We start from the raw sequence: 25,760 nt of genomic DNA, 5'->3' as shown, positions 1-25,760 counted from the left end.
CATTCTGTGAATGGATGAGGAGCGAGTAAATCACAGATTTCCTCATCTATTCACAGAATGCCTTGTATTCAGTGAAACGATCACAAAAAAAATGTTTTTCCTGGCATTTCGGTGTTTCATTTTAGGCAAGTAGAGCTGAACACTAACGTGCATGGGGTAACGCACCACACATATCTAAATGGGGTCTAAAGATCTGATCGAGCACCTCACGGTGCCACAGTCCAGCAGCAACCTTAGTTTACATGGGTTTAATATAGCAACGTTTATTCAAATTACATGTTGAAAATTAATGCACAAAAAACTAGAACTGATCACGTCAGGCGAGGATGAAGAGAGTGTACAGCTTTCTTTTTTTGTCCTCCTTCAGCCAGAGGCTACAATACACCTTTTCCTTTGCATTCCACTTTGTGCCATAAGCAATGTACCTTTGGAATCGAGTTTTTTGCCAGTTAACTTTCTTGATCCCTAAATCCACGTAGGAGTCAGAAAGCTCTTCTTGCCCTTCTGCATTAAGGAAAACCCCCAGCTTAGCAGCAGATTCATACATTGTAATTTGTTCTTTAAGTTCATTTATTTCTTCCTGGAGTGGAAATAAAACATGTGACGTGAAATATGCATTCCAAATGTGCAGAATCAAAGAATGAGATTTCCAAGACATTCATTCTTCCTAAATAAACATTTTAAAACCTAAACACTAAAATATATATATTGCAGCTTACCAGTCCTTAAACATGGCTTAAATGTGGATACCAATCAGCTGCAGCCCCTTATCATACAGTGTCGGGGGGGGGGGGGGTGTCCTACATCCACCTCCTTTGTAAGTGTTTATTTAGCCAGCTGGCTGACAAAAAAAAAAACCACCGTGTATGGTAAACGTTAGGGTGTCTCCATTTTGGATGCAACAGAGACACCTTTGGACAGCAGCACTGTCCACCTGGAGAAGGTAGTGTTAGATGCATTAACAGATTTAGATGGACTTGACTAGCAAATTAAAGATGGACTGCAGCGAACACTTTTAGGCAGTCCCAGCAACAGCTTTTTTTTTTTTTTCCTTTTAAGATAAAGGGGAGGTTCTGATTTAAGGCTTCGTCCCCCGCTCCCCGTTAAGGATTGGCACCTTTGGGGAGGGATGGGGTACCCGAATTTGACAGGCACCCGCTCCAAATGTAGCTGCGATCGCCTATGAGATCTGAAGAGGACGTTGTCCTTACCCCCCTCCATCCCCATAGTCTTCTGGGACACGTGACAGGTCCCAGAAGACTACAGGACCATTCACAAAGAGCAGAGCTACTCATGCGCAGGTGCCTACAACTGAACATGCCAGCGCCACAGTACAGCCAGTGACCCCGGCTGGTGTGAAGGCACCCTGGGATCGAGGGACAGGTGAGTGTCTTTTTTTTAAAAGCGAGCAGCTACAGTTCTTGTAGTTGCTTTTATTTTTTTTTTTTTTTTAGACTGGACCTCACATTTAACTCAAATAAATCATCAAGACCAGATGGCTTACACCTGAGAGTTCACAAAGAACTCAGTCAGGTCATAGCCAGGCCATTATTCCTAAATTTTTATGGACAGCATACTGACAGGAATGATACCAACTGACTGGCGAAGGGCCAACGTGGTACCGATATAATAAAAAAAAAAAAAAAAAAAAAAAAGGGCATAGATACACTATATTGCAAAACGTATTGGGCCAGCCCTTCAAATTATTGAATTCAGGTGTTCTAATCACCTCCATGGCCACAGGTGTGTAAAATCAAGCACCTAGGCATGCAGACTGCTTCTACAAACATTTGCAAAAAACAGGTCGGTCTCAAGAGTGACTTCAGTGTCGTACTGTGATAGGTTGCCACCTGTGCAATAAGTCCTATTGTGAAATTTCCTTGCTACTAAATCTTCCATGGTCAACTGTTAGTTGTATTATAACAATGTGGAAGCAACTGGGAACAGCAGCAACTCAGCCACAAAGTGGTAGGCCACGTAAAATTACAGAGCGGGGTCAGCGCATGCTGAAGTGCACAGTGCACAGAAGTCACCAACTGGCTGCAGAGTCAATAGCTAAAGACCTCTAAATTTCATGTGTCCTTCAGATTAGCACAACAACAGTGCATAGAGAGCTTCATGGAATGGGTTTCCATGGCCAAGCAGCCGCATCCAAGCCTTATATCACCAAGTGCAATGCAAAGTGTCAGATGCAGTGGTATAAAAGCACGCCGCCACTGGACTCTAGAGCAGTGGAGATGTGTTCTCTGGAGTGACCAATCACTGTCGTCTGTCTGGCAATCTGATGGCTGTATCCAGGTTTGGCGATTGCCAGGAGAACGGTACTTGCCTGACTATATTGTGCCAAGTGTAAAGTTTGGCTGGGGGGGGGGGGGGGAAGGAGGGTGGAAGAGGGATGGGGGATTATGGTGTGGGGTTGTTTTTCAGGGGTTGGACTTGGCCCCTTAGTTCCAGTGAAGATAACTCTTAAGGTGTCAGCATACCAAGACATTTTGGATAATTTCATGCTCCCAATTTTGTGGGAAGAGTTTGGGGATGGCCCCTTCCTGTTCCAACATGACTGTGCACCAGTGCTCAAAGCAAGGTCCGTAAAGACATGGATGAGCGAGTTTGGAGTGGAGGAACTTGACTGGCCTGAACAGAGTCCTGACCTCAACCCGATAGAACACCTTTGGGATGAATTAGAGAGGAGACTGCGAGCCAGGCCTTCTTGTCTGACATCAGTGCCTGACCTCACAGTAGCTGCAAAGGGTGGGCCAACTCAACATTGAACCCTACGGACTAAGACTGGGATGCCATTAAAGTTCATGTGCGTGTAAAGGCAGGCGCCACAATACTTTTGGCATTATAGTGTATATTCCTGGAAACTACAGGCCAGTCAAGTCTAACATCAATAGTATGTAAACTATTGGAGGGGATGATAGGGGACTATATCCAAAAATTTACTGATGAATAGTGTCATTAGCAGTAATCAGCATGGCTTTACAAAAGGTCATTCTTGCCAAACCAACCTGGTAAAATCCTATGAGGATGTGAGCTGCCGTCTTGATAAAGGAAGGCCTGTGGATATGGTGTATCTGGATTTTGCAAAAGCATTCAGATACAGTCCCCCATAAATGCCTAATTTACAAACTGATATCTGTAGGCATGGACCATAGGGTTTGTTTATGAATAGAAAACTGGCTACAGGGGCGCGTCCAAAGGGTGGTGATAAATAGTGAGTACTCAGACTAGTAAGTGGGGTACCCCAGGTCTCTGTCTTAGGACCAATTCTATTTAAGTTATTCATAGGTGATACAGAGGTTGGTATAAATAGATCAATCTCAGTGTTGTTGAGGATACAAAACTAAGCAGGGCAATAACGTCACAAAACGATACAGAAACTTTACAAGAAGACCTTAATAAAATAAAGGGGTGGCCAACTACATGGCAAATGAGGTTTATTGTTGAAACATGTAAAGTATTGCATTTGGCTGCTAAAAATATGAATGCAAGTTACTCACTAGGGGGAGAACCTCTGGGGGAATCCAGGATGGAAAAGGATCTGGGGCTCCTAGTAGACAGAGACAGGCTCAGCATTGCCACGTGGCAGCAAAGAAAGCTAGCAGAAAATTAGCATGCATAAAAAAGGGGAATTTACTCCAGGAGGTAAAACTATAATCCTGCCACCCTATAAAATTCTGGTTCGACCACATCTGGAGTATGCTGTCCTGTTCTGGTCACCAGTCCTCAGGAAGGACGTGCTTGAGCTGGAGAGAGTCCAGAGAAGTGCAGCAAAGTTAATGAGGGCTGGAGGACCTCAGTTACAAGGAACGACCACAAACATTAAACTTATTTTTTCTTTAGAAGAGACACTTTGAGATATGGTAGCGAATATACGAATACCTCAATGGTGATTCTAATGTATGGAATAAACTATTCAGTCTCAGGAAATATAAGATTACACTCAATGAAATAAGAGGAGAAGTGGTTTAACCATATGCCACATAGGGATTTTTTTTTTTACTTTCAGGGCAGTAAAGATGTGGAACTCACTTCCACAATCAGTAGTGTAAGCGAGAAGTATTGATCATTTCAAAAAAAACTCTTAGATGGGCATCTTAGCAAGCACAATATACAGGGATATGGGATAGGATTTTTGACATGAACAAACACACCCACACAGGTTGAACTGCATGGACTGGTGTCTTTATTCAACCGTATTAACTTTGAATAAAGCTGACTATTGTGAGCACCCCTGTGGGTGTTAAAAGTAGAATTAAATTCAAAAATTTTTTGGATAGAGTAAGGGGCAGTTACAAACCCTGTCAGTTTTTTGCCATCTGTGTCCCAATGATGAGATTTCCTTTCACTTCCTGTCCCACAGGAAACCTGGGGTGACACCAGAACTAGTGTCCCCATTGGAAGATTTCCCCTCTATTACTGTTCTGGTGTCAACCCAAAATTTGGAATTCTCTTTCACTTTCAATGACAATGGTAAACCAGACAAATAAAGAGGGTGAATCCCCCTAACAGGGGCACAGACAGCAAAATAAAAAGCTGACAGGTGTTCTAATCCCTCTCCACTCTATCCAAGACTGTAAAAAAAAATGTTTTGCCTTTAATTATGCTTTAAATGGTTTGTCTCAACATCTGACAGCTTTGCTGGGCAGCTTGGTCTATTAAAAGAAGTTGAAAGATCAACAGGTGGAAATTATGGATTAAAAAAAAAAAAAACTAATGCAGCCACTACATCGAAGGATTTGTAAGCTGCAATATGATTTTTTTAATTTGCTTTTAGGTCTAAATACCTTCTGCACTTTCAATAGATTTTTATTCAAGAGTAGACATTTTGAGGTTTTCAACAGTAATTGTTCTGCAAAGCTTATACAATCAGTTATTAAAGCATAATTAGTGAATAATATAGCGCCACATCCAGATACATCAAACACAGAATTATACAAAGTTATGTGCCCAGGATGCAGGGTTAAGAAATAATTAAATCCAAATTGAAAGACATTAGCAAAACTTGTTACATCCAGATTGGAGGAGAAAGGTTGTTTTGCTTTAAGTAAATATGGATCGAACATTTGACATCTTGGGAGAGGGATATTTAGCCTCTAGTAAAACACCAGCAGTGTGGAAGTCCAGGACAGTTTGGTGAAAGTGGTCCATTTTAGAAATAAGGGGAAAAAAAAAAAAAAAAATGACAACCCCCTTTCTAGAAGGCCTCTTGAACACTGCAGCTTGAAAATCTCAGTATAACGTTTTATTTTTTTTATACTGATCAAAAATGTATGCCATTGTTTACAAAATGTGCCTGTACACACAGACACTGCATATTATTGAGTTAAAAAAAAAAATCTGTGTTTCTAGTCAGTATTTTGCACCGCTGCGCGTAAATATGCACATATGAGCATGACTACTAACGGATTTAGATTTAGAATGGGAGCGTATTGTACACGTAACTGCAAATATGTGCAAAACAAATTAGTAAAATTAAGTCCAGAAATACTGATGCTCAAATATCAGTACAGCGTACAAGAGGCCTAAGAAGAAGGGAAAGGGAATGGAGTAGAGACATTACAAGAGGGGGTAAGTAGAGAGGCTGTGGGGGGAAGAGGTTATGGTTGTAGGGCAAGGGCATCGGGGTCTTCTGTATGTACCCCCATTTCCTACCAAGGCATGTTACCTTTGCTCTTAATAATGAGCGGTGGATAAAAACAACCCGTATCTATGTGCTGTTGAACTTCCATGAAATAGGTCAATAGTACAAAAGTTTGAATTGAGCTTTTGTGATAATCAGAGACTTAGGATGAAAAAGCGTAAACCAGGTTGAATACCTTATCACGTCATCTAATCTTCACTAAAAAAAAAAAAAAAAAAAAAACACAACACTAACCTGCAGTGCCCTATTCATACCATCACTAATGGTTTTGGAGGATTGTAATTGTTGAAGCTGCAATCTTAACTGTGTAGCCTCCTGGATGGAACCTAAAAATTAATGTTTACACCAAAGGGAAAAAAAAAAGAAATCATAAAAATACAGCATTTCACTAGAAATCTAAATTGAGCACATTCTACTTATTGGGCCCTTGTGAAAATAACATTTGCACCAACTACCAACACAGGCCTTGTTGCAATCCAATGACACTTCTGCTTCACTGAGCAAAATTACAGACGTTTAAGTTCCAGTATCTAATACTAACTCATTGCTTGCTTTTCACCTTAAAGTGGATCTGAATTCAAAAAGTGAAAATTTACTGTGTTAAAAAGGTAATATTCAGAAATTTTAATTGTGCCTAAGCGGACCCTGAAAAATTTACCTTTTGCCTGAAATTGTATGCAAGGATGCCTAGACACGTCTGTTCATACACAGCCTTATTGCTATATTTTTGCAGTGCGAGCACAGCTGCCCAATTTCCAATCCCAGAAAATTTATGTCACTAGTGTGCTGCTCACGGTTCTCCTTGCTGGAGGCTCTGACATGAGGAAGCAAAGCCCTGACTCTAACAAGATGGCCACCTCCACACAGAAACAGTGCAGGACAAGGCATGGTAAGTCAGTATTTGGTATAAGATGCAGGAATCCTACAGTCAATACTGCTGACTAGCCCTCTACCTGTCATATTTTGAACACAGCTTCCAAGGCTCAGTTCCATGTTAAGGGATCTATAGGGAAAAGATCTTGACTGCAAAACATTTGCAGCAACATCAACCTATATACAGTGAAGGAAAGAAGTATTTGATCCCCTGCTGATTTTGAATGTTTGCCCACTCACAAAGAAATGATCAGTCTAAAAATCGAATGGTAGGTGTATTGTAACAAAGAGACAGAATAGCAAGAACAAATTCAAAAGAAATGCATGTCTAACAAATTATACACTGATTTGCATGTTCATGAGGGAAATAAGTATTTAATCCCCTTCACAAAACATGACTTAGTACTTGTTGGCAAATCCCTTGTTGGCAATCACAGAGGTCAGACGTTTCCTGTAGTTGGCCACCAGGTTTGCACACATCTCAGGAGGGATTTTGGCCCACTCCTCTTGGCAGATCCTCTCCAAATCATTAAGGTTTGGTGGCTGACGTTTGAAAATCTGTGGAGGGAGCTGAAAGTTTGAGTTGCCAATCAGATTAGGGTCTAGAGACTGGCTAGGCCATTCCAGGACCGTAATGTGCTTCTTGTTGAGCCACTCTTTTGTTGCCTTGGCCATGTGTTTTGGGTCATTGTCATGCTGGAACACCCATCCACGACCCATTTTCAATGCCCTAGCTAAGGGAAGAAGGTTCTTACCCAAGATTTGACGGTACATTGCCCCGTCCATCGTCCCTGTGATGCGGTGCAGTTGTCCTGTCCCCTTACCAGAAAAACACCCCCAAAGCAGAATGTTTCCACCACCATGTGTGACAGTTGGGATGTTGTTCTTGGGGTCATAGGCAGCATTCCTCCTCCTCCAAACACAGCGAGTTGATGCCAAAGAGCTCGATTTTGGTCTCATCTGACCACAACACCTTTAAACAGTCCTCCTCTGCATCATTCAGATGCTCAGTGGCAAACTTCAGATGGGCCTGGACATGTGCTTTCTTGAGCAGAGGGGCCTTGCGGGCACTGCAGGATTTTAATCCTTGTCGGCATAGTGTGTTACCAATTGTTTTCTTGGTGACTGCGGTCCCAGCTGCCTGGAGATCATTGACAGGATCCTCACGTGTATCTTGCATGGTGCACCAGACCTAGGGAGACTGATAGTTGTTTTGTGTTTCTTCCATTTGCGAATGATTGCACCAACTGTTGTCACCTTCTCACCAAGCTGCTTGGCGATAGTTTGGTAGCCCAATCCAGCCTTGTGTAGGTCTACAATCTTGTCCCTGACATCCTTGGACAGCTCTTTGATCTTTGTCATGGAGAGTTTTTTCATGAGTACAGCTTTAAACAACACAGCTTGGTCAAAGGTGGCTCATGGCTACTCACTGAACAATAAAGTAGCTGCACAACACTAGCAAGGTCATCTGTGCCGCCCCCTCCCAAAAAGCATGGTCAAGTTATTACATAGACAGAGCTAGTTATTTATTTCCTGCTTTACATAGTGCTCTCTGTGTGAGTGTGGCTGTGCAGAGAGTTACAAGAAGTGGATTAAAAAACAGATTTGGGTACATATACTAGTATTTAAAAATATATTTATGTAAAATAAAAACAACATATGTATACCAATACTTCATAATGTCAGTATTTGCTATTATTTGGTGGTTTTAGGTTGTATCTAACAGACAACAGTAGATTTTACAGCATCACTGTCTTCCAGATACATACATGGCAGAAGATGAATACTTCTGTCCCAGCTCACCTGTGTGTAAAAGATTGGCACATTGCTTCTGACTTTCCTCAAGACTCCTGGATAAGCGATTGATCATTTCCGTTTTTTCGAGTTTGCTTTCTTCTTGCTTCCTCTCAGCCAGTTTTAGTTGCTCCTCTAGTCGACTGCAAATATCTTTCTACATTGGGAAAAAACAAAATTATGAGAGGAAGTATGAAGCACACTCAGCACAGAAAATGCAGCACATGAAAGTCAACGTCAAGGTTACACACCTCAGGAGTCCAAACTGGTAATCCACACACTCTAAAGCGGGGGGTCAGCAACCAGTAGACCGTGATCTACCATCAGATCTCAGCCAGATGACTGGTAAACCACGGTCTGGGCTTGCCGACCTGCCATCCAGAGCATCAGAATGCAGTGCAGAGGGACTACTTGTAAAGTTGGAGCTGTAGTATCGAGCAAGAGCTGCATAAGTCGATATTAGAGATGAGTGAAGTATTCAAAAATTCGATTCGACTGATTCGGCGAATTCGTGGAAAAATTTTGATTCGAGTCGAATATATTCGCTGCGAATTTAACTTATAAAAGGGTGTTTCTAGGCTTCAGAGAGCCTTTATATTAGTGCAGAACACTGTACCTTTAATTTAAATGCCCTTGGAGTCTGCTGGGGAAGAGAAATAATACTGACAGTCAGTATGACATGCAGATGAGTGCCGTCGATCTTAGAATCACCGCACACTTCACTCATTTGGGCAGTCACGGGGCCAAAACCAGAGTGTGGAGCCACAGTGTGGCGGTGGAGGCAGCAGCAATGGGAGGCCATACAGCACCCTATGACAAAAATGGAAACCACCAGCAGTGTGAGGAGACCTGAAAGTGGCACATGGCAGAGTGTGGCGATGGAGACAGCAGCAATGGGAGGCCGTACAGGGACCCATGACACACTCTGGACCTGGCAGCAGCATGAGGAGGCGGTACAGGGGCCCATGACAGATTACGGGCCTGGCAGCAGCATGAGGAGTTGGTACGGGGGCCCATGGCAGATTACGGGCCTGGCAGCAGCAATGGGAGGCCCGTAATCTGCCAGCACCCTATGACAAAAAATGGAACACACCAGCAGTGTGTGAGGAGACCTGAAAGTGGCACATGGCAGAGTGTGGCGATGGAGACAGCAGCAATGGGACGCCGTACAGGGACCCATGAGAGACTCTGGACCTGGCAGCAGCATGAGGAGGCGGTACAGGGGCCCATGGCAGATTAGGGGCCTGGCAGCAGCTATGGGAGGCCCGTAATCTGCCAGCACCCTATGACAAAAAATGGAACCCACCAGCAGTGTGAGGAGACCTGAAAGTGGCACATGGCAGAGTGTGGCGATGGAGACAGCAGCAATGGGAGGCCGTACAGGGACCCATTAGAGACTGTGGACCTGGCAGCAGCATGAGGAGGCGGTACTGGGGCCCATGGCAGATTACGGGCCTGGCAGCAGCAATGGGAGGCCCGTAATCTGCCAGCACCCTATGACAAAATGGAACCCTGGGCTGGGGCAGGCAGAACCGCTGTATCTTTATCACGGTTTTCCCAGGCCACCGAATGGCGACGCTGCATATACTGACGCAACGCTGTAGTCCCAACATGGGCCCCCTGGCCACGCTTGACTTTCTGGCCACATAGTCGACATACGGCTACGTTTACTTCCTCGGGCGGCTTGACGAAAAATTGCCACACCGCCGAGTAGGAAACTTTGCCCCAGCTACTCCTCACTGGCTGACTGCTACTTCCTCCGTGCACACCGGCACCACTACTGGCCGTGGTGGTAGGCTGCAGTGGAGCTGGTGCTGTACTCCGTGGCCGTTTGCCTCCACTGACACTGCTGCGACCCTGCTGCCTCCTGGCAGCAGCAATGGGAGGCCGTACAGGGACCCATGACACACTCTGGACCTGGCAGCAGCATGAAGAGGCGGTACAGGGGCCCATGGCAGATTACGGGCCTGGCAGCAGCAATGGGAGGCCCGTAATCTGCCAGCACCCTATGACAAAAAATGGAACACACCAGCAGTGTGAGGAGACCTGAAAGTGGCACATGGCATGAGACACTGTGGCCCTAAGTAACGGTTCTGTGGCCCTAAGTAACAATTCTGTATCCCTCAGTAACAATTCTGTGTCTGTCCCTGAGTAACAATTCTGTGTCTGTCCCTGAGTAACAATTCTGTGTCCCTGAGTAACGTTTCTCTGGCCCTAAGTAACAGTTCTGTGGCCCTCAGGGACAGATAGAATTGTTACTGAGGGACACAGAATTGTTACTGAGGGCCACAGAACTGTTACTGAGGGCCAGAGAAACGTTACTCAGGGACACAGAATTGTTACTCAGGGACACAGAATTGTTACTCAGGGACACAGAATTGTTACTCAGGGACACAGAATTGTTACTCAGGGACACAGAATTGTTACTCAGGGACACAGAATTGTTACTCAGGGACAGACACAGAATTGTTACTGAGGGACACAGAATTGTTACTGAGTAACAATTCTGTGTCTGTCCCTGAGTAACAATTCTGTGTCTGTCCCTGAGTAACAATTCTCTGTCCCTGAGTAACAATTCTGTGTCCCTCAGTAACAATTCTGTGTCCCTCAGTAACAATTCTGTGTCCCTCAGTAACAATTCTGTGTCCCTGAGTAACAATTCTGTGTCCCTGAGTAACAATTCTGTGTCTGTCCCTGAGTAACAATTCTGTGTCCCTAAGTAACGGTTCAGTGGCCCTAAGTAACGGTTCTGTGGCCCTCAGTAACAATTCTGTGTCTGTCCCTGAGTAACGTTTCTGTGGCCCTAAGTAACGTTTCTGTGGCCCTAAGTAACGTTTCTGTGGCCCTAAGTAACGATTCTGTGGCCCTAAGTAACGATTCTGTGGCCCTAAGTAACGATTCTGTGGCCCTAAGTAACGATTCTGTGACCCTAAGTAACGATTCTGTGGCCCTAAGTAACGATTCTGTGGCCCTAAGTAACGATTCTGTGGCCCTAAGTAACGATTCTGTGGCCCTAAGTAACGGTTCTGTGGCCCTAAGTAACGGTTCTGTGGCCCTCAGTAACAATTCTGTGTCCCTCAGTAACAATTCTGTGTCTGTCCCTAAGTAACAATTCTGTGGCCCTAAATAACGTTTCTGTGGCCCTAAGTAACGATTCTGTGGCCCTCAGTAACAATTCTGTATCCCTCAGTAACAATTCTGTCTGTCCCTGAGTAACAATTCTGTGTCCCTAAGTAACGTTTCTGTGGCCCTAAGTAACGTTTCTGTGGCCCTAAGTAACGTTTCTGTGGCCCTAAGTAACGTTTCTGTGGCCCTAAGTAACGATTCTGTGGCCCTAAGTAACGATTCTGTGGCCCTAAGTAACGATTCTGTGGCCCTAACGTTTCTGTGTCCCTAAGTAACGTTTCTCTGTCCCTAACTCTCTCCCTGAATACAGCCAGGTCTGCCTCTGTTGAATGACTGGAGGCAAATGGAGAATTCTAAAATGGCCGCCATTTATAGCTCGACCATTACACTGTGCTGGCTGGCTGCTGATTGGCTAATGCAATCACATGTCATGAATGAATGCATTATGGGTCAGCGCGCCTTGTCTGCGCGCCTTCCCAGACATCCCCGCTCCGTCGCCGCACATGTCGCCGCCATTTTAGGAAAAATTTCGCGCATCCGAAGTCTGCTTATTTTCGGATTCGACGCTTATCGAAATTTTCCTAATATTCGAAACGAATTCCACTTCGCCTACTTCGATTCGCTCATCTCTAGTCGATATCTCCTCTCCTCTTAGACCCGTTTAGATTTACTGTAAAGTCTATGATGTGTGAAGGCATAACTTGAGGTCCAAGGCCATTTAAAATTCCCACACTAAAGACTGTAGCTTAACTGATACTGCATATTATAACTGTCAATATGTGCACGGTTCTCACAGTAAGCCGTCAAAGCGGAATTCATGTTATTTCAATGACACTGGAATGTTCATTTATGGGACTTAATGCGGAGCTCCACCCAAAAGGGGAAGTTCCGCTTTAATGCTTTTTCCCCCCCGCTCCCCATTAAGGATTGGCACCTTTGGGGAGCCAGTACCTGAATTTGACAGTTACCCGCTCCCACTTCCGCTGCAATCGCCTAGGCGATTGGAATAGGAAGTAGTCCCCCTCCCCTTATGGGGCCATTCAGAAAGCACAGCGCTTCTTGCGCATGCGCTGTGGGCACCCAGCTGTGAAGCCGCAAGCTGTCAGAGCATGGTGCCCACACTAAAGATGCCGGCGCCAGGGAGAGAAGACGGCCAGTGAAACCAAAAGTGGTGAGGACACTACTGGACCGAGGAACAGGTAAGTGTCCGTATTTTAAAAGTCAACAGCTACAGTTTTTGTAGCTGCTGACTTTTATTTTTTTTTTTTTTCAGCTGGAACTCCGCTTTAAATTTTCAATTTTTAAACAAACCTTCTGAACTGTGCACTATATTTGAGCTTTTGACGCAATTACAATTTGTAAGCTGTAAGGCCATTTCAATTGTATAGTTGGTGAATTTAGTAAGAGAATTGTATTCATACAAATAAATTCTCATATTTGTACCAATGTTTAGTTGGATGACATTTTCACACTACCTACAATTTGAATGACGTAGTGGCTTGGTCTGTAGATGTTTCTTTTCATATTACTTGTTAAAGCGAAACTTCTTTGTCTCTCTACATGGACCATTTTTAATCCTTATGCTGCTAGCATTAGTAAATAGATAAGTAAATATAACAGACTTTTCTGTTTTAATTTTTTCAGTTACTTCCTGGTTTTCATGCCTAGGCAAATGACGTCATACATCCCAGGATGTTTGACAGGGGGAAGGGGTGTTCTCAGCTCAGCCTAAGCTGAGGGCAGATGGATTCCAGGAAGTGAAAGTGAATAATCTGCCCTTACTCAAAATGGCCACTGCAAGACATGTTTGGGGGCATTTTTCAAAATGATTTCTCAGCAAAACACAGCATGGAAACATAGATGGATGGATGATTCTACTTTGAATATTAAAAAAGAATCAATATGCATTTTTGGCTTGTGGTGTTCAGATGCAGTGCAGTTCCACTGTTTGTCTATATGCTCCAGAAAGACAATCTTCCTATCCTCAAATATTTTAACAATGAATGCAAAGCATAGTAGGGCATCTTATGTGGCATCATGCATTCATTCTATACACTTAAAACACATTTTTTGTAGATGTAATGATTATGGTGTTGATTGTCCTCATTTAAAGAGCTAAGGGAAAATTTGAAATGAGAATGTGCAAAGCATTCACTAGTACCAAGTTGCGAAGTTCCTGAAGATGTAGCTGGGAGTACAATTTGCATTCTCATTACAATGTAGCAATGAAAGCTTCAGTTAGTGGATGATATGATTTCTTTATACACAAAGAGGCATATCTGTAAAGTCGTTAATCTGCCATTCACCAAACATTCGATAGAGATGAATCCTCCAGGTGCATACATTTTAAAAAACAGTAATCAATTCACTGCCAGTGAAAGTCAAATTTCACAGTTTATTATGTAGTTATACTAAGCTGTCAGTAAGCCATATGCTTTTTTTTTTGTTTTGTTTTTTTTAAATGTTTTTATTAAGTTTTCAATTAGAAAATGACAGAAAAATAAGAACAATGGTGATACAGAGTTCAACGAGAGATAAATCACAATTAGGTACATGCAACTGGTAACCAGATGTTGACCCACAGATTTAAAACCTTAGGATACTCTAAGAAGGATGGAGACATGGATGTCCTACACGTAGGCGTATTCAGTATAGACAAATAGATATCCTGGAACTGGACTATCAAGTAAAAGAGTACAATAGATAACTAAATTTGGAGCACAAATGGGCCCATTAAAGAAATAACAAGAACATAAACAGGGGGGAGGGGGAGAGGGACCAGGACCTGTTAGAAGCTTACTTCCTTATTGGAGAGGCAAAAGGAGAAGATCACATAGTGGGGGTGACTCTGTAGCATAACAAGACATACACTTAAACATCATCCGTTGGGCTGTGCTGGAGATAGAGTATCAGGTCCCCAGCTAGAAATTATTGGGTGGTTAGCGTAGTTTTGGAGGGTGTAGGATATGGTAATGAAGAATAAAAGGAGCTCTGGAGCCGAGGGAGGTATGTAGACTGTTCTAGTGGTGATGGCGTCCTAGAGATGAACTGGTCCCATTTTTTTGTGAAAGAGAGGTCGTTGAGAGGTGTGATGTATCCATATCCAGGTTTTTCCTTGCAAAGTAGGCTTAGCAAGTCCTGCTTGACATCCGAGATTGTGGGTGGGAAGGAAGATATCCATCTTCTCAGGATGGCTCGTCTCGCTGTCACACCTTATTTTGCTGAAGAACCGTAACCTGGAAGCTGGATAGGTCTGGGTAGGTGGAAGGAAAGTAACCAAAGATGAGCATGAAGGGATCCTAAGAGGGACTGTAGCCGTAACGTGGGCAGCAAAAGCCTCCAGTTGATTCCAGAAGGTTGATATATGTGGCCATCACCATAACCTATGGAGTATCTTGGGTCTGTGGGCATCACATAAGGGTCATCTGTTTTGCTGTTGAAGGTGTTTAGGAGGTCAGATGGGGGATGTATGCCAGGTGAATGATTTTAAATTGTTGTTCCCTCCAGAACTGATTGGTTACAAAAAGCACAAGTAGTATTATATCCTGCCAAAATCAGGTCTATTGCATTCGAGCAGTGGAGATCCTTATTCCAGGAGGCAGCTGATGAAGATTGTATTGGCTTGGAAAGGTGGAGGTTCAGTGATGTATATATGTTCGAGATTTTACATTTCTGATGATTCAATAAAAGATCACAGACGTTCGGAATCTTTGAGGCTTGCTTGGACAGGTGCTAGTGATATAATTCACCGCTTTTTGTACTATTAAGAAATAGTGGGAGGGTAGACGGTATCGATCCCTAATATGGGATAGAGAAAGGACTGTACCTGATGTGACATCAAGCAATTGTGAAAAATACATTAGTCCATTGGATACCCAGGTGGCGTAGGCAGCATGTTGAGTTGTAGGAAGGATAGATTCTTAAGGATCGGGAGATAGCGAGAGATCCATGGAGATAGGCCCAATTTGCATCTAATCTCTCTCCAGGCCACAAGAGTGTCTCGTAATAATAGATTATGCTTTAAGCGTGGTGGGAGAAAGTGCAGCTTGCAGTGTAATAAAGCAGGTAGATCATAGGGGCCTGCCATTTGAGATTCAAGATCAAAGTTAAAGTATTTCGAAGACTGAGATCCAATATAAGCATAGCCTTATAGTAAACATGACAGATTATAAGTCCTAATGTTAGGTAGGTTGCCCCCCCCCCCCCCCTTTCACTCCTTTGAAGGCATAGTTTTTGTAGAGATATACGTGAGCATCGATTGCGCCATAGAAATTTAGTTAGAGCACTGTGTAGCCTCTGTGAATCGGTGTGAAGGATCAAGAGAGGAATGGTTTGAAGAGGGTAGAGGAGTCTAGTAAAGCTAACCATTTTGAACAAGTGACATCTTCCAAAGAGCAAAAGTGGAAGGCCCATCCATGTCTCCAATTCTCCTATAATTTTAGTGATCACTGTGGTAAAATGTGTCTCTTGTAAGAGAGCAATGTCAGTTTTGAGTCATTTAAGATGGCGCAGAATCGCTATCCGTTTGTTGGGTGACCATAGACCTTTTACATTCCATGAGATGACTCTCATAGTGGATTTGAAATGTATATGGATCTCATAAGAAGTGCGTATATGCTACATCTGAGATGGGAAGGGAAGTTATGTGATGCATATCCATACCCGTCTGATGGGCCGAGGGGGAAAGAAGCAGGCCGTGAGGTGGGGTCTGGTAAGAACGGAACATAGCTCGCCCAACAGGGGCATAAACAAAGATAAACACATAACCAAACCTTAGGAAGCCAGAACTTCACATTTTTCCACATGTAGATCAAGACGACTTCTGACAGCGGTACCGGAAAATGGAGATGCTGCGACCTAGCGACTGTCTCGTGGTAAAACACGAAATGCGTTATAGCCCCTCATGAAAAGGAGAGAGTGAGGAAATGACTCTCAATTGACTAGATCAGGGGTGCCAAACTACAAGTCCCATCATGCCTCTGTCTTTGGGAATCATGCTTGTAACTGTCAATCTTGCAATGCCTCATGAGACTTGTAGTTTGGGAACAGATGGATTGCCGCCAGTTTGACACCTGTAGACTAGATTATCTAGGTTGTGGCTGTGCATATCAGGGAGCTGTGGACAACAAGGATATACATTGCTACACAGGAGGGTGAGCGATTGCTTGAGAAAAAAGGAGCATATAGTGATACAAAAAATATGGAGGTACACCAAGATTGGAATACATAGGCAACATAATGACAAAAGTCTCCAATACATCTACAAAAGAGGGGGTCTTGGAAGAACTTGAGCTTTTGGAATAGTGAGGGCTTTTTGGCGGGTCTTTTCATGGCTACGTTGCTCCCTTGGGCCCGCTGGCGATGTATGGTGAGAGACAAGAGGATGCACCTCATGTGAGATATTGAGGTATGTTTGCATGTAATTTGCTGCTTCCTCAGGGTGAGATAAAGTTTTGGATTCACCAGTTTGGCTTGTCAAATGCAGAATGGCGGGGTATGCCAGAGTAAATTTTATACCTTTCATATGTAGAACAGAGCAGATAGGTTGAAATGCCTTCCATTTATGGGAGACCTCTTGTGAGGAAATTGTCGAACAATAGGATTTTGTGGCCGTCAAGCTGGACTGAGTGGGAGTTGTGGAACGCTTTCAAGATGGCAAGTGGGATGGCGAGCGTTGGAGGGAGCTCCCAGGCGGTGTGCCCGTTCTACTTAGGCACGGTACAGTAATCCCCAATGCTTCAGGGAGGCGGCAGCACAAATTTAGGCCAGTGAGCTGGAGTTAACATATTCAGGGAGGCCTATAATTCTTAAATTGTTCCTGCGAGAGCGATTTTCCAGGTCATCTAGTTTTCTAGTATGTATTGCTGTGTTTGGGTAACTTGTAGTGCAGCAGTCTGGGAGTTCTGCAGCTCATCCTCTACATGTGATAAACGTTGTTCTGCCGCTGTAATCCTTTTAGCATGGTCCCTGAGCTCCCTCCTTATTTGATCAACGCCCACTGACACAGCCCTGTCCACTGCAGCTGTAATGGTGGGAGAAAGCAGGACTGCCTCAGCCTGTCTATCTTACCATACTGATCCTCTGCCAGGTCTGCAGTGTATCGTTCTCCAATGCCAAAGTATGCCATTTTTGGAGAAACGCAGGTCAGGCAGGAGCTTTCTGTTCCTCGTTCTGGCTGGTGGTCTGACACCGCGGGAATTTTAAATGTTTACACTGCCTTTATGCACCTCATCTATGTAAGTGCAATACTTTAATACATTCTTTACTGGTCACACTATGAAGTTTTCTTCTTCTGTTTTAAACTTTTCCTTGCATGATGTGGAGAGCTGTCTGATGTGATGGATTCGTTCAAGTGAACCTCCAGTTGTCCATTCATCTCCTATTCATATCCTTGATACAGCTAACTAGGGTGTTAGTGTGGGATCTGAACACCATCTGCTCATTTGATCTCTTGCTTGGAGATCAAAGTGTCTGGTAAGAGTCTGATTTATTTTCTTTTGTGTCAAGCATTTGTGGACACCTATGCACTTTCGATTGGAGGATTTCTTTAGCACACAGCACTGTGTTATTGGATTTTGGGACTTTTAATTATCTAATATATGAATGTGGACTCATATCATTTCAATTCATTTATGCACTTTTTTGATGTAGCAGTATATATACAATTGATTATTGTTTATGATTAGTGTACAGCGCTCTCATTTTTTATGTTATATATTTTTTTTTAGGTCTGCAGTATTGTCGGCAGGATGTGTCACTGCTCTGGAGTCTCCTGTGTCCATGCCGTTGGCCATCTTAGAGATCTGTGTCCCTGCAGGAGAGCACTCGGGATGGATGGCTGGAGTGGGACTGGAGCCAGTGTGAAACAGATACTGCTCCATGCGCTATGGGATCACAGGTAAAAGAGAGAGGGGTGAGAGATGCCACCGATTTGCGTCCTCAGGCGGCTTTATATGCAGGTCTTCACCAGAGCCGCTGACTTATGCTCCCACTACATGTGGCGGCGGAACTGGAAGTTCCTAGCCATATATGTTTTTAAGAGTATTGTTACTTTTATCTTTATTTTGTAAAGTGTCAGCAAACTCAGTTTTTCCATCCCAGTCCAATGGACACCCACCTATAGTAGTGTAAAAAATGTCAACTGACAATGTATTTTTTTACGGAGTCTGCAATTCTAGATGACTGAAATATGACAAGAGACCAAAACAGCAAATCTCTAATTTCCGAAAACCTTTTCAGAAGCTTCTTGTTTATGCAAGAGCTGATAATGTTCTAGGAAATTTCTTGCCAACATCTAACATTTCTTTCCATGGAAACGTGGATAAACAGTACCTTTCACAGTTTTAAAATCCCAACCAAGAGGTTAGTCCTCACACATGGTGTGATATCATGCGTAAATAGTAACGCACTGTATTACTTGGATGAACAGTACAAACGGTCCAGCGCATCTGCAGATTATATTTCAGCATCTCCATCAACAGGTTGTCCAACTTTTCTTCTCTTAAATATTTTGGAGTGCTTATCCCAAGTGTAATCAGTGGAAACTTCATCATATATCAAAGTTTTGGCAAAATACTTAGTTCTTATAAAATAAAGTTTTAAAATGACTAATACTGATGGATCAACACACCAATTTGCTTCAGATCTCAATAATAGGAATTTTGTATTCACTTTAAATTCCTTTTTTGGAGTCTACTGAGGGACACAAAGTCATATACTGTTGGTTTATACTGCAGCCTACAGGGGAATTGGACACTGGCAAACAAATATCTGTAAATCGGCCTGCCTCAATCTATAGCAAGCAGTACCTAGAACATGATTATAAACACAAAGGGGTGAAACCAGTGTCCCTTAGTGGACTCTGATTTAAGAGCTGCACGATAAGTACAAAAATCCTATTTTCTTCATCTTCCATTAAGGAACACAGGAGGTCATATACTTTTTTGGCATCCAAAAGAAGCCCAACTGAGGGGTGGGCAAACAGCAACCACCACCAACTGACCAAACAAAAATCAAAACCGGTGGACTACTTGCAACCTAAGAGCCACCTGAAGGACCAACAACCGAATGTGACATCGGATGAAGGCGAACCCCCTGCCTGATAGGGATACCTGCCAATAGAACCAATGGATGAACCTGATGCCTAAGATCAAGAAAAAAAAAAAAAAAGGTCACCAGCCAAAGAGGAATGACTCAGGGAAGGGAGCACAGAACTAGGGGCCAAGTGAGAAACTGGTCAGCCTGATCCACCCAAAAAGGGACGAGCAAATTTCCTGTTTAGGAAAGAAAAACCTAAAACCTGACATTGGCAACTAGTGATCAAGCCCCTAACCAAGGGCAAGGAATCAAGCAAAAATGTCCTTTTCAAAAGGAATACCAGCTGATCTAATGCATAAGGAGTTAAAACCCCATACATTCCATACCTGACCCCATAAGGGTTAAGAACATGAAACTGCATGCCTGAGAAGGCTGTCCTAATAGCAACCACCTTGCTGGGGTAAGACTTACTAGGGAAGGACCCTGAAATGGACTAGAAACAACAACAACCTGTGTGAAAGTGGCATCTGAACCCACCAGAAAACCCAAGATTCAATCCTATTAAGTCAGCATGACTGAAAGAATAAAGTACACGAGAACAACCCCAACAAAATTAAGGAGGAGAGGGGAAGTTGCAACCTAACCATAAACTGGCATAACATATTATGGCCCTAAAAGGAACAGAGGATGAAGTTATACACACTCCTGAAAGTACACAAAGTCCAAAAGGGATCCTTGCTGAACAAACAATCCTACCTATCCCTGACTTCAAAGAGTCAGAGGCCCAAGAATACGCCTGGCTTCCCAAACACAGCAAATAAAATTCACCTGAGAGAATACAACACAGGGTAAAGCACCTTTTTCACGACGCTCTGAACTTGCTAATTAAAGCCTATTAAGTCAAATGCATTCCCTGTTCAAATCAGAGAACATCTGCATCAGGAGACTAGTTTGTTCTTCCTCTAAATGGCGCAAGGTGCCGCACGGCCCTCCTCCTCTAACAAAGGGTCTGAGATGCACTTTGGAACGTTAACGTCTCCTCCACATTCAGAAGCTACCTCACTCTTGAGAAGATCAGTCTGGATAACACTATCAAGAACCAAACTACCTCTCCTGACACAGGCAGGATTCCTGTTTGAACCAACAGACACAACCAAAGAGGGATCCTGCGAAGGAGGAGGAACCATCTATTCTGAAAATCCACAGTGGGAGTACCTTGTCCAACTGTATTTTACACTACAGGTTGTGTTGCTGTTTAATGTATATGCCTTCTGCTGTGAGATATGTTTTATATATATTCAGTTTTGTGATATAAATATTGTTCATGTGCCTTGTTTATATATAGCTATAAAATCTTAAAAAAAAACACAACACAAAAAAAAGCTCCCAAATGATAATTGTTCTAAGACACTCAGGTGGGGTTCAGGACCCTTTAGGGTTCTTCAAGAGAGAAATACCTTGAATAGCGGGTATAGTGGTAAGGGTTTTGTATCTGTAGGGACTTTAAAAGACCCAAGGCTGGAGACAGCAGACTGATCCGCCAGATGCAGAGTACTACATACTGCATCAATAAGGGCCGAAATGGTCCCTTGTACATCAGAGGTAATGAGACACAGAATCTCATCAGACAGACTGTGGGGACCTACAGTCTTCAATCAGAGATAATCACCAAGACTGGTGGCATGGTAGCACTGGTGGCAAGACTGGTGGCATGGCCTTTTCTAAGGCCATGGAAGAACAAACATTGACTCTGCAGGGAAAGATGAAGGAATTGAGTGTGACTAGCAATAAAGACCTGTGTGATTGCAGCAAAGGCTTCTAACGACAAGAGAGGGGGAACTAGGAGCCTCACATGGCTGACCATAAGGTAGTAGGATTCCAGACTGCAACTGTCAGTGCCTTCAGAAGGTATAGAGAAAACATTCACAGAATTGGTAGGACAGCATGAGATGGAGTGACCCGTTGCAATGGGACAGCCCCTCTTTGTCTAAATACAGACATGCAGTGAATATATGGTTTGATGCAAATAGCGCAGAGTAGGAGGCAAGCCTTCAGGTACTTACAAACCCAGGTAGCTGATACCCAAAGAGGGTTTGAAGTCCAGAGATGACCAAGGTTACTGTAGGCAGGCATTAGAAATGGAGATCTGAGTTTAATGTGCCTCATTTGCAAAGCAGCAGAAAGAAAATGTTTCCTCTACATTGAATGGTGGGAGAGAAACACCAAGTGTGCAGGCATAGCATTCCACCAAGCAAATTACCTTAGCACTCCGTACTTCAGTGTTAACCCCTTCTGTGCTAAAACCAGCAAAAAGCAGGAAATTTAAAAGTGCTTAGTGGTGTATCTCCTGGTGTTCCTACACATTGACTTAATCAGGAGTGATTCTTCAGAAACAGGGCAAGCATAAAAACAATGCCAGCAGCTCAGAACAAGCTAACTTGTTACCACAACAGGATCTAGGAGGTACCCAACATGGAACCCAGTGTCTGAAATCACTTCCATGCTAGCCCTGCTACATCCAATCGGATCCAGCTGCGCCACTCCAAAGCTAGGCTGAGGAAAGGACAATTTGCTTAGCTGCCATGTAGAAACCACCTCAAAAACAGTGATATAGCAATAAATCCTGATTAAAGAAAACATTACAGCAATCTTTCCCAACCTTTTTTTTAATCAAAGCACCCCTTAAAATTCTGCACAAATCTTGAGGCAGTCCAAATATAAAAATGTCAAAACTAAAATAATATTTTTACATAATGAAGCAACATACCCACAAGTAGGACAACCAACATTGGAGGTCATTTATTCTTCCACCTTTGCAAAACTGGTCCTGGCTAGTATTCCAGTGTTTCTCCTCTCCCTGCTAACATGACTTAGGTGCTGACGGAGAAGGGCAAACAAGGATGCTCCTTATCAACCGCTGATGTCACTGGTTGTTAGGATGTCAGTGGCTGGCCTGCATGGTGCCCAAGATTGTAATGCTGCCCAATAAAAACCTGTGGTTTTGGGCAACAAAGATCTATTAACGGGCTTGTTGACAATTTTTGGGCAATTTGTGGCAGTTTTTAGGCATTTTGCCAAGGCACCCCTGAAGAACCCAGAAGGCACTCTGGTTAAAAAAAGGGCTGCATTGAAGAAAAGTAGAAAAAAAAGCTACCAAAAACATATTGGTTAGATTTTTTTTTCCCAGCAGAGCAGAAAAAAAAACAAAACAAAAAAGGATGTCTTTTTTTGAGATTCTGTCCAAATCTCTAACTACAGAAAATCCAGCTTGGTCCCAGGATTTCTTATTCCTCTTTAGTTTTCTATTTATGCAATTGTTTCTATTTATATAACTTGCTAGTGAATTATTACAGAATCTGCTTCATATGGTAGGAAATCGTGTGACAGTTTGAAAGAGAATCTGCTGATGATATTAAATTACTAGAACTACAGTCAGGTCCATAAATATTGGGACATCGGACAGAATAATAATCATAAATCAAACTTTCACTTTTTAATACTTGGTTGCAAATCCTTTGCAGTCAATTACAGCCTGAAGTTTGGAACGCATAGACATCACCAGAGGCTGGGTTTCATCCCTGGTGATGCTCTGTCAGGCCTCTACTGCAACTGTCTTCAGCTCCTGCTTGTTCTTGGGGCATTTTCCCTTCAGTTTTGTCTTCAGCAAGTGAAATGCATGCTCAATCGGATTCAGGTCAGGTGATTGACTTGGCCATTGCATAACATTCCACTTCTTTCCCTTAATAAACTCTTTGGTTGCTTTTGCAGTATGCTTTGGGTCATTGTCCATCTGCACTCTGAAGCGGCGTCCAATGAGTTCTGAAGCATTTGGCTGAATATGAGCAGATAATATTGCCCGAAACACTTCAGAATTCATCCTGCTGCTTTTGTCAGCAGTCACATCATCAATAAATACAAGAGAACCATTGGTTTCATTGGCAGCCATACATGCCCATGCCATGACACTACCACCACCATGCTTCACTGATGAGGTGGTATGCTTAGGATCATGAGCAGTTCCTTTCCTTCTCCATACTCTTCTCTTCCCATCACTCTGGTACAAGTTGATCTTGGTCTCATCTGTCCATAGGATGTTGTCCCAGAACTGTGAAGGCTTTTTTAGATGTCGTTTGGCAAACTCTAATCTGGCCTTCCTGTTTTTGAGGCTCACCAATGGTTTACATCTTGTGGTGAACCCTCTGTATTCACTCTGGTGAAGTCTTCTCTTGATTGTTGACTTTGACACACATACACCTACCTCCTGGAGAGTGTTCTTGATCTGGCCAACTGTTGTGAAGGGTGTTTTCTTCACCAGGGAAAGAATTCTTCGGTCGTCCACCACAGTTCTTTTCCGTGGTCTTCCGGGTCTTTTGGTGTTGCTGAGCTCACCGATGCGTTCCTTCTTTTTAAGAATGTTCCTAACAGTTGTTTTGGCCACGCCTAATGTTTTTGCCATCTCTCTGATGGGTTTGTTTTGTTTTTTCAGCCCAATGATGGCTTGCTTCACTGATAGTGACAGCTCTTTGGATCTCATCTTGAGAGTTGACAGCAACAGATTCCAAATGCAAATAGCACACTTGAAATGAACTCTGGACCTTTTATCTGCTCATTGTAATTGGGATAATGAGGGAATAACACACACCAGGCCATGGAACAGCTGATAAGCCAATTGTCCCATTACTTTTGGTCCCTTAACAAGTGGGAGGCACATATGCAAACTGTTGTAATTCCTACACCGTTCTCCTGATTTGGATGTAAATACCCTCAAATTAAAGTTGACAGTCTGCAGTTAAAGCACATCTTGTTCGTTTCATTTCAAATCCATTGTGGTGGTGTATAGAACTAAAAATGTTAGAATTGTGTAGTTGTCCCAATATTTATGTACCGGACTGTATTGTCCTAGAGCAGACAAGCAAGTTGGCCACCTATCAGCTCACACTGGAAAGGTTTGGAGAAGCTCAGTAGGGAGCGCTGGACCTGCACACAGCTTACAAGACTGCTTTTATGAACTGTAGGAGAACATACCTGTTCCTGGAATGTTGCATTAACATCATCCAGTCTCTGTTGCAGCAAGAGCATTTGTTCCTCATGCTTCTTTTTAAGCGTCGACACAACCATCTCATGGTGCTCACGGGCTCGGTTAATTGAGTCAGAGCGCCGCAAGTCCATAACTTGCTGCTGCATACTCTCCATTGCAAGCTTGGCAACCTTTAATTCCTTCCTCAACTATGTAAAAACAAAAGACATTATTAGAGCACTGAACACAAAAGAACATAATACAGCTGTATGCTTTATATAGGCCCCTTTCACACGGGCATTCTGTGTATCCGGTTTTCATCTGTCCGTTTACGGATGAAAAAAACAGACACCCATGAATTTCTATGGACTAGCGGATGTAAACGGGTGATCATCTGTTTATATCAGTTAATGTCCGCATCTGTTAACAGCCATTTTTTTTGAACGGAAAAAACCCTATTTTTCTTCTATTACAAAAAAAAGAAAAAAAAAATGGAACGGACGACGAATGGATGTAAAACGGACAAAAACTGCCGAACAATTGATGTAAACTGATGAAAAACTGATGTAAATTGATCCATTTTTTCTTGGAAAAAACGTGACTGCAGTGATGAAAAAAACAGAACGCCCATGTGAAAGGGGCCATACAGCGCTTACAAATTATTTAAACAGTACCTGTTCATCATTCGAGGTTAATCCATCCATAGTGTTCTGCAGGGCAGAAATCTGTCCCCTCAGCTGAAGCTCCACTTCTCTGGAATTCTGAAGCAAAGTCTGTGACTCCTGAAGGCTGATAGCCAAGCCAGCCTTCTCATCTGTATGTACAATGTATCAATGTGACATATGAGCATTTGTTACATAGTAAGAAGTGTTGTCCTGTTTTGGAATGCATAGTTAATAAAAACTAAGGCTCCATGCACACTAGAGTTTTTTAAGCTCCTAGACAAAAAAAAAAAAAAAGCTAAAAACGCTACTAACAGCTTTTATCTACATATACTGTAAAAACGCTAATAAAGCACTAACATTCCTGAAAATGCTATTACCAGCGTTTTTTTGAGCTTTAAGAAAGAAAGAAAAAAAAAAAAAAAACACACACACTAGTGTGCATGGAGCCTTAAAAGGACAACCACAGGAATTCACCATTTAAAATGTGCTGGCTTACAATGGGTTAAGTCCAACAAGGTGTGCGCCACTTCGTGGATAATACTCTTAATTTACAATTTTACTGAAGGCAAATAGTATAGCTTTCGCTATGCTGTATTTATGG

General features: G+C 43.0%; 1 protein-coding gene across 1 annotated transcript in view; it reads right to left on the bottom strand.

Annotated features, from left to right (window-relative positions):
- Nucleotides 1-25,760, bottom strand: part of CEP152 (centrosomal protein 152) — a 144,191-nt gene that overhangs the window by 63,284 nt on the left and 55,147 nt on the right. Inside the window, exons 8-12 of the mRNA XM_089670325.1 lie at nt 25,169-25,308; nt 24,503-24,703; nt 8,324-8,471; nt 5,882-5,973; nt 426-580 (exon numbers count right to left, since the gene is read on the bottom strand). Coding sequence (XP_089526451.1) covers nt 426-580; nt 5,882-5,973; nt 8,324-8,471; nt 24,503-24,703; nt 25,169-25,308 — 736 coding nt within the window. The remainder of the gene's footprint in view (nt 1-425; nt 581-5,881; nt 5,974-8,323; nt 8,472-24,502; nt 24,704-25,168; nt 25,309-25,760) is intronic.

The sequence above is a fragment of the Staurois parvus genome, unplaced genomic scaffold (assembly GCF_062004578.1).
Source record: "Staurois parvus isolate SC_StPar_1 unplaced genomic scaffold, SC_StPar_1.0 ptg000089l, whole genome shotgun sequence".
NCBI classification, from domain to species: domain Eukaryota; kingdom Metazoa; phylum Chordata; class Amphibia; order Anura; family Ranidae; genus Staurois; species Staurois parvus.
This window is presented reverse-complemented; position numbering and strand designations above follow the sequence as displayed.